Here is a 10018-nt window from a genome sequence, read left to right on the forward strand (position 1 = left end):
ATTATCTTCTGGCAGTATAAAAAACTTTTGAGTTACCAGGATTTTCATATGAGCTTATTACTGCAGCAATGTTTCTTGGAAATTACAAGTCTGAGACCACTTACCAAAGCAGGTTCCAAAGCTTAGAAATGTATTCCACAAACAATATTCACAACAGCCACATACAGAGACACAAAGGTCAGTCTGTGGCAGTGGTTCCTAACCTTCCTAACACTGCAGCCTTTCAACATAGTTACTCATGCTGTGGACCCCAACCATAAAATAAGCTCGTTACTACTTCATAACTGTAATTTTGCTACTGTCATGAATCGTAATGTAAGTATCCGATATGAAGGATGTCTGACATGTGACCCCCCCCCAAAGGGGTCGTAATCCACAAGTTGAGAACTGTTGGTCTACAGTCTACCAGTCTTGCAATAAGTCACTTGGGTAGCAAATCACATCCCATAACATGCTAGCAAACCAGCTCTTTGATTTGATGGAATGATAAAAAACAATTTACAAAATTCCTTGATTTATAGTGTTTGTTGATTCTCATGGTATAAATACTATGGCCAGTTTCAAGTTTATAGCTGCCTCATAAAACTATCTATATATAGAGAGAGCAAATAATCCCACCACTAGTGAAGAGACTGGATTTCTCCACAGGGGCACAAGTTTGCCTCTATAAAGTTAACTTTGAAGACAGAAGTTAAGCGCCCCTCCTTGTTTGGAAATGGCATTGCACTCTGTACTACAGGCTGTGCTCAAACTCCTCCCTTTCCACAGACTTGTGTGTGTGAATGCTTGGCCCATAAGGAGTGGCACTATTAGGTGTGGCCTTGTTGGAGGACGTGCCACTGCTGAGGCAGGCTTTGAGGTCTCATTTGCTCAAGCTATGCCCAGTGAGGGACACAGTCTCTTTCTGCTGCCTGTGGATCAGGATGTAGAACTCTCTCAGCTGCTTCCCAGCACCACTGCCTGCTTGCCACCATGCCAGCCATGATGATAATGGACTAAACCTCTGAAATTCTAAGTCACCCCAATTAAATGTTTCCCTTTATAAAAGTTGCTGTGGTCACGGTGTTTCTTCACAGAAATAGAAGCCCTAAGACACACAGCTTCCCAAGTGCTGACATTATAGGCATGCACCACCACATGCAGCCATTTTTGTGTTCTTACAGGTTTATTTTCTATGAAGTTTACCACTGTAACCATCTTTAAGTGTAGCACTGAGTACTAAGTTGGACAACCACCCCCAACCACCATCCACCTCTGAACTCTGCATCATGCAAAACTGAAAATACCAAGCACAAATCCAAGGCCAATCTGGGCTTCATAGTGAGTTCTAGACCAGCCTGGGCTAAGAATGAGATTCTGTCTCAAATGAGCACTCTGAAACTGACTTGGTGCGCAGTAAGCCTTATTATGCTCTCCACACCATCTTATTTCCCATCTCATTGCCTTGACTATTGTAGATACTTCACATTAAGAGGAGTTCCTATCTCTCTCACTTGCTTGCTCACTCTTGTTCTCTGAGAGAGAGAGAGAGAAAGAGAGAGAGAGAGAGAGAGAGAGAGAGAGAGAGACTGGTTTATTTTATTTAGCATGATATCATGTATTCAAGGGTCCTCCAAGTTGTCAACATTCCCTTCCTTCTTGAGGTTGACTAGTAGCCTACTGAGTACACACGCCCATTTTTCTTTCCATCCATTCTGCAGTAAACAGCTTGGCTGTTACTGTGTCTTGGCTGCAGGGACTAAGCCAGTAGATACAGATCTATTGGGGTTTCTGTTTCTGCACAGTTTAAACTTCGTAGGCTCTGTGTTTTTAGACAGTTCTATTTCATCATTGGCACACAGTTATATATGATCCCATAATCCTTATTTTAACGGACTGAGCAGTAACAGCTTCATCTGCATTTCTGGTTTTAGTAATCTATGATTGTCAATTATACTGATATTGTCAAGAAACCAATTTTTACTACTCTTATTTCTCTACTATCTGTTTTCTCTCTGCCCAAACCTTCTGTTTTGTTATTTATGCTAATTTCATGGAAGTTAGTTCTTTTTCTAGTTCTTTGTGCTGTAAGTTTGGTTGGTGTGTTTTTAAAATGTGTTTGTAAGTTTAATAATATGTCATTTTTGTTCATTTCTAAGTATTTTCTAATTTCCTTGTTGCCTTCTTTTTGGTCTGTTGGGTTTAATTTTCACAAACCATTTAACAGTCCAGCTTCATTCTACTGATTTCTAACTTTAATTGACCACAGAGAAGACATTTCATAGATTATCTTTGAAAACCTACTGAAAAACGGTGACCTGATACATGATCTGTCCTAGAAAATGATCCATGTGCACTTGAAAGAATGTGTATCCCGATGGTACGAGGTGCCCTGCACAGGCTGCAGATCTGGCTGCTTTACTCTATCTCCAGTCCTCTGTTTCCTTACTTCTGTCTGATGTTTGCATTCACTACTGAGAGTAGGTATTGAATTCTTCAACTACTACCACAGAATTGTCTATTTCTCCCCTCAAATCTGTCAATAACTTTTTAGAGAAATTTTTATTGTAATATTTGTCTACCAAGTCTTGCAGAACTCAAGCTACAACATTATTCTTACAATAATGTAGTTTTTAGAATCACCATGTATCTACTTACACCTGTTTCATCTCAGGCTTCAAAAGAGTATCTGACTTCTCGTCTAATGACGGCCTCTCACCTTCTGCCTGCGGAGATAGATGTCTTCCTTTCTCTCCCACCTGAGAGCAGAACTTGCAGTTGCACAACAGCCTTTCTCTTTAGGAATTAGAACACACTGGTCCATTGCCTCCAGCCTCCATCTCATCAAAAACCAACCATCTAGGAGGCTGCCGACTCTCCCAGCTCTCTGAACCTAATGAGGGGCTTTCTCCTGCTGCTGGCTTCTCTGTCCTCCCTCTCAGCACTGACTCTGGTCTTGGTGTGACTCTCTGAGTCCATCCCACTCATGAGTTCAGTAAACCTCTTGGACATTTATATTCATGTCTTCCACAAAATTAGGGCAGTTGTCGGCCATTACTTCTCTAAAAGTTCCTGCTACCGAGTCTGTGATCTACTCGGCACTGTACATGTCCTCCAGGCTTTAATCCTTTCAGACATCTTATAAAATACTCAACAACTTCTGCTGCCTTAGCTTTAAGCTCTGCCTCTAAATACTCACGTCAGTTGGTACCGGCTTCAGAGCTTTCCCTGTGCCTTTTTAAAGGTTCCCTATCTTTTTACTGCTATTTCTTTTTTCTCAAGTGCGCATTCATCTTTTCTACACTTTCGCCTGTTCTTTAAGCATCTTTAACATTTGTTTTGGAGAATCTCATAGACCCGTCATTTGGTCTTTAAACGAATAGTTTCTGTGGTTTATATTTTCTTTAGACAGACCATTCTTCCTCATCTTTTTTTGATTAGTATTTGTCTTGTGGCATTTGCTGAAAATATACAGCAGCTCTGCCTTTAGTAGCATTCTGCCCTAGACAGACTCTATCTGTACAATTGTCTACACAAGAACATTTTGTTGCTTCTTACTTCGTTATCTTTCTAGAATTCTTTCTACATACAAGGCATTTCACTTTTCAGAGGTTTATTTATATGTATATATGTGCTGTTAAAAAAAAACAAAACAAAAAATATTTCCACATCAACTGGCAGAGGACACAGACCTTGAGAGGAGGTCACTGAATTTGTTCTGGGTATGGTCTCAACCAGTTATGGGTGACCTTAGATAGGGAAATGGTCAGCATTGAGATTCTTTTTTAAAAAGTTTTATTTACTTATACAGTGTTCTGTCAATATATGTATGCCTGCATACCAGAGGAGGGCATCAGATCTCATTATAGATGGTTGTGAGCCACTATGTGGTTGCCGGGAATTGAACTCAGGACGGGAAAAGCATCTGAGCCATCTCTCCAGCCCAACATTCATATTCTTATCATAGTATATAGAGATGTTCTAAAATTTAATATTATGACTCCTTCTATTAAAACAAACTAACAAATAAAAAACAACCTTCAACACGGCCACATCCTCACTGGAAGAAGACAGCCTGAATTATTAGGAACACCCAAAAAAGAACTTCACAACATGGCCTTCACTTATCAGTCTTTGTGTTATTTTATTTATATCTTTTCAATATTTATTTATTTATGTATGAGTCTTCTGTCTGTATGCCAGAAAAGGACATCAGAATCTATTAGAGATGTTTGTGAGTCACCATTTGGTTGCTGCGAACTGAACGCACTATCTCTGAAAGAGAAGCCAGTGCTTTTTGAACCACTGAGCCAGCTCCCCGGCCCTTGCCTCTATTTTTATCACAGACCCTGCCACACTGAACCTGCTCTTAGACCAAGAACCTTACTGTTTGTGGCATCTGGGCTGCTCACCTGACCCTTCTCAGCTAGGTACATCCTGCTGCCCACTGTCAGCATGCATACCGCTTATAGTTCAGGTCGTCCTCTTTCTCCAGGAAGCCTTTCCACAGACCACAGGCAAGTGAGTTACTGCTCTTTCAGGAAAGAGGTCCATAAACATTTGCATACATGGTGACAGCTGTGTAGCTGGGCAGACTGTGGGGCCACTGGCAGCAGCACCAGGATTTACCCCTACTGCTTGCACTGGCTTTTTGGGAACCTATTCTCTTTGGATGGATATAGTAGGGAGGGCCTTGGACCTTCCCCAAAGCCATGTGCCTTACCCTCTTTGAGAAGTGGATAAGGGGGAAGGTGGGGTGGAAAGTGGAGAGGATGGGAGGAGGGAAGGGAGTGGAATTGGTATGCAAAATATTAAAGTAATTAAAATTTAAAATTTTACATACATTAATTTTATACAATAATGGATTTTGCCATCTTAATGCTTCCTTATTCAGATTTGTTCCACATTTCCTAAAAACACTCATGAAGCATGCTCAATAAATGTGCTGGCTTGAACAGGAGACACAGGCACAAACTACCCAGGGTATAATAAAGCACAGTTCTTAAATCTATAAAATCAATTTTTGATGATTTAATTATTTATAAATCTTTCAGCTAGTATTGTAAAAATAGAATATATTACAGCTAAAAGCATCTAAATCTTTATTTGTATTTTTAGATTTTGTCAGTGGTCTTGTTTGACTACATTCTAAGATATCTGGCATTTGTGCATACACATGGTCCAGGCCAACATCTGTTCACAGGACCAGCGGCCCCAACTTGTTCATGTAGATGCCAAGCTTACCAATGCATTTAAACTTAACTACATGAAACGATTTTATTAATTTTATTCATGTTGTCAACAAAAAATCAAAACCTGATTATTTTCCAACTTGGACAGCAAACTCTAAGCACAATGCTTCCTACCTCCAGAAGCTTTAATGCTATAAGAGGATTTCCCAGTGTGCTTTGGAAAATATTAACTGCAACAAATCATCTTTCAAAGACGCAAGGTCAAAGGAAAAGGATCTGCTGTGCTCTGCCCTCCACTGAGCTTCATGTCAGAGGCCTGGCCTCACCTAGCGGCGTTTCCTCTGACGTAGTTTAAACCTTTGCACCATCACACTGAGAGGAGCAACACTCTGGGGCCAGATGTTTCACTTTTCTCAGAGAGCAAATTTAGTTAAGCCTGGGATAGAAAAAGACTTTTCTAAATATCTCATCATGAAAAAAGCAAATTAGGCACAAACCCTCAGACAAAACCTGAATTCTAAATTCTGATTCTCAATTAAGCAAATTGTTACCACTAAGTTTAACCCATGCTCATGAAGAAGCCCATGAAAACCAGGCACAGCCAGGCTAGTGGCAGCTGGGAGGCAAATCAGGGGCTCTAGAATTGGAGGGCCAACTTGACAGCCTGGGCTACACAGTGAGACTTTATCTTAAAATTAAAATGCACAGGAAACAGAATCTTCTTGCTCACAGGTTAGGACTACGCCTAGAAACAGGCACCACAGTCCTCGGAGGAAAGGAGCGGAGCGTAAGTACAACAGTCTGTGAGTAAGCAATCAGAAGCAGATACCTGTATCAGAGAACTTGCGTTCCAGGGCGTGGAGATCAGGCAGCAGGTGGATACAGTTAATGCAGCAATACGTGAAGAAATCGAGGACAACCACTTTCCCACACAGGTCCTTGTGAATGGAGAGAGGCTCTTCTGTGTTCAGCCACTCTAACCCTGGGATTTACAAAACACAAAATACCACTGAAGAAAACAAGAAAGAACAAGGGATAATTGACCTACAGTGCCCATCAAAATGAGAACCTTTTCTCCAAGATGAGTGTAAGTAGTCACACACTTTAGGGGATGATAGCACTAAAGCCTGTGGGACCTGAGTTATTATTCTGTTTATACCTGGGCCTCTTTTCTATTACTAAACAAGAGAATGTCTTCATGATTGTAACCAGGTATGTACGATTTAATGAAAAAGCTCATGTGGAGATTAAAGGCTCAGAGGGAGGAAGCAGGAGGAGGGATGGTAGCAGGCTAAGAACAAAAAGCCGCTGTTATGAGACAACTGCAAGCGTAGTAAAAAACAAAAAAAAGTACTAAATTCTTTCAGAAATAGTGGAATAGTCTAGGAGAAGTGAATAAAATCAACATAGTCAATCAAAAATATGAGGAAATAAAAATTATTTTAAAAATCTAACTGCATGCATAATTAAATATAAAAGTGATACTGAAAACAAGATCAAGTTAAAAAGCAGACATGGAAAAGATCAGGATGCATGCAAGGGTAAACATAGAGTGCTTAAAATAATCTTACAGAAGAGAAGTTACAGTGTTCTAGAGTTGGATGGAACCCTCAGTATAAAATAAAACATTTTAAATGCAAAGTTAGAAGAAACATTAACACTAATGAAGATCACGCTACCTTCCCTTTAAAGAAAAATAGCAACTTAAACTGTATAGTTTTTTAATACAGAATTTATAATTAGTTGACAATGACTCAAAATTTTAACCCTTTAGTATGAAGATTTTGTTAAATTAAAAGGTATAACATCCTTATTTAACTCATTTAAGAAAACAAGAACATTTATTGCTTATAAGTAAATAAACAAAGCTATTAAAGCATGGATTATAGCTCGAAGTAGACATAAATAGTTTAAAGAAAGTAAAAGCCATAGTTGGATAGGAAACACAGACACAGGAGTCCCCTCTGGTCCTTTCCGAGGGTACTGAGCCTGAGTGGCCTTCTTGCATCTTTACGTGCTGTCTTACTTAGCCACCTTCGCAGTTCAAGGCGTGGCGGCAAAACTATGCAGTTCCTTTTCCTTGTTCACAATCTGATGGGTTAGCATTCACTCTCGCTACAGATCTCAGAAACACAGCACAGGGCTGTTCTGTACAGAGCCTGGAAAGTGACCTTCTCATTTACAGGAGGAACCTCATGGTTTCTTTGTGGCACAGCCAACAACCATCATTACTCCTGAATTTCTGGAGCCATCATGAAGTGGAGTAAGATTATCTGAGCACAAGCACTGATCTGAAAACCAAGACAATGACTGAATGGCTCACGGTGAGGAGCAGCACACACAACGCTGAGATGTAGACAGGGTCGGCGAGTCATGACAGACAGAAGACGTACACAGGAGAGCAGTGTCACCATGCTACTTAGAACAATGCACAACTTACAACTTAGGACTTACAACTTAGGAAGAGTTCTTTTAGGAAACTTTTCATTTGATATTTTGAGGTGATTAACTATAGGGTTCCTGAAACCAGACATAAACGGAGACTACGGTATCAAGGAGGGCGGCCAATAACAGGAACGTTATTCCATTATAACAAAATTCTAGAAAAGATTATCTCAAATCAAATTAGTATTTCCACCAAATACTTTAAATGTCTCAGAGTTCAGTAAACACTTAATTATTTCTCCTTATAAGTATTATATACCTAATCGATGACACAAAACTATTAATTAAACCAACTAATTAACGTGTATTTCACATCCCACATGCAAGAAATTTAAGATTCTGTCTCTATAAATTGTTAAAAGTGACTTATTGAGGACACAGAGAGTGTAATCACATTGAAGTTACTGTGCTAGGTGTTCACAGATATAATAATGTATTTTCAGCAGCAATGATTACAACGAATACAATGAATGACCAACTTAGTAAGTCTCCTTGTTACCCAAGAATTTGCCTGAATTCCCTCCACATAATAATTCTGTAAGTAAAAATTTGCTCCACTTTACAAGTGAAAACAAATCAAGACCTGGAGAAGCCAAGTAATGTGTTCAAAAGCAGAAGGCTAAAGAAGAAGGAACAGGGGCTTAGTGTTCAGGTCCGCCTGGACCCGCCCATCAGACTGCAGGTGGCAGCTTCTGAGGCCAGGGTACTCTCTCTGTTATCACTGAGCTACAACTGCTTCGTGCATTTTTAGCGTGCTGTCCTTAATAGTCGGGTCCAGCATACTATCAGACTATCCGGAAAACAAAGTCCGATTATTTTCTCCTGAGTATGCCTTGAGTCACAGCGGTCAAATATCATAGTAGTAAAGCAAACTGAAACGTTCTCCCAGAAGTCTAGCCGATGATGGCCTGCTGGTTTGTAACAGTGTGTATCCTCCGGGCTTTATTAACAAAGTTTTCAGGCGATATGGATACACCTGTATCCATATACATGTATTTGTTATTTTGAAGTTTCTCTGACGGGATAAACCTCTACACGGCCATGTTTTTTCAATTCCACACTATTTTAAATCCACTATAATAATAAAGGGGGGAAGGTGGCAACTCCCCCCGCCCCCAGTCAAGTGCAAAAGGGTAAGAAAGACACTGACATTCAAGACTGTTGTGGGATGGAAGAGGTACTGATACATCCGGAGGGACGTGAACCCTGCCACAAGTGACCAATTAACTATGCAGGCGGTTTCAGTGTCCCACCAGGACACATGCCAACACCAGTAAGCTAAACGATGACACTCCGAAGCGAAGGTAAGGCAGCATTTTGTTTAAACTACACTGCTGGGAGTATCTATTTCCTCGTGTTCCGACAGCTCCCACAGCTAGGATTCAAACCTGGCTGCTGAACTAAAACGGACTCCAGTTTTTAAAACTCAGTAGGTCCACTACCGCTTTGAAAGTGGAAGGGCGCGCGGCAGGGCTAGAAAAAGCATCAGCTCTGAGGTCTGTAGAACGTAGTTGGACTCTAGTGTTATCAGATGGGCAAGCGCCCTACTCCTCCTGGCTTCAGTTTCCTTAACTGTAAGGCAAGACACATAAGAGCGCCCTGGAGTTTGTACCGAGCCTTAGGAAAACTCTCTCCCGGGATGCTTAAAACCGTCTGTGTTGCACGTAGAAGTGATCAATAAACATCGACGGGAATGAGAGGCGGTGAAGCTGGGATAAGAGACGAAGGGACAGGGTGGTCCGGGTACCCCGGTCACTAGAGACTGAGGCCACTCAACCTCCATGGGGCCCTGAGGTCATGGACGGCAGGCCAGGCAGAGATGCGAACACAGGTCCTCGCCCTCTAGAGCACCCTCCGCCCCCGCCCGTCGCCAGTCTGGAGCTCCTCAGGGACGTGGGCGAATCGCCGGGACCAGCGCCCCTGCCAGCAGGCGGGAAGGGCGCCGTCCCCCCACACCGAGTAAGGGGAGGACCCGAGAGGAGCCCCGTCCCCGACGCCAGCTCCTCACCTTCCGGAAACTCGGGCACCGCTAGGTCCTGCTCCCAGCCGTCCACCTTCTGCAGATACTGGTAGATCAGTTCGTCCTTTTCCTGCTGGGTGACGGCGTCCAGCAGGGCGTACTCGAGCGAGGTCTGCGCGGGCAGCAGGCCCGAGAGGCTCGCACTGCGCGCGGCGGGGGCCGCCATGTTGGGCGAGCAGCCGAGGTCTCCGGGATCGAGGGCGCGGCTCGGACAGACGCGCCGCCACCCTCCCGCCTCTGAGCGGTGCCCAGCCCGCCCCGATCTGCGCCACCCACGTTTCTGTCCACCCTAAGCCTTCGTTCTGACGCCAGGGGCCAAAGGGCCGTGCTTCCCCAGCGCGTAACCAAACTCCTGCGCGGCCCACCCCGCCCCTTCCAGGTC

The 10018-nt window shown here is 42.6% G+C and overlaps 1 protein-coding gene across 2 annotated transcripts in view; it reads right to left on the bottom strand.

Moving 5' to 3' along the window:
• The window catches only part of Nhlrc2 (NHL repeat containing 2), a 57177-nt gene extending 47192 nt beyond the window's left edge, over positions 1-9985 (bottom strand). Inside the window, exons 1-2 of one of the 2 annotated variants that reach the window (XM_087907748.1) lie at positions 9625-9985; positions 6001-6153 (exon numbers count right to left, since the gene is read on the bottom strand). In XM_087907748.1, coding sequence (XP_087763874.1) covers positions 6001-6153; positions 9625-9802 — 331 coding nt within the window. In that variant the 5' untranslated portion in view covers positions 9803-9985. The remainder of the gene's footprint in view (positions 1-6000; positions 6154-9624) is intronic. The other variant, XM_087907747.1, reaches the window with a different exon arrangement.
• Positions 9986-10018: the final 33 nt, after the last annotated feature.

This window comes from Myodes glareolus, chromosome 7 (genome assembly GCF_982192425.1).
Source record: "Myodes glareolus chromosome 7, mMyoGla1.1, whole genome shotgun sequence".
Lineage (NCBI taxonomy): Eukaryota > Metazoa > Chordata > Mammalia > Rodentia > Cricetidae > Myodes > Myodes glareolus.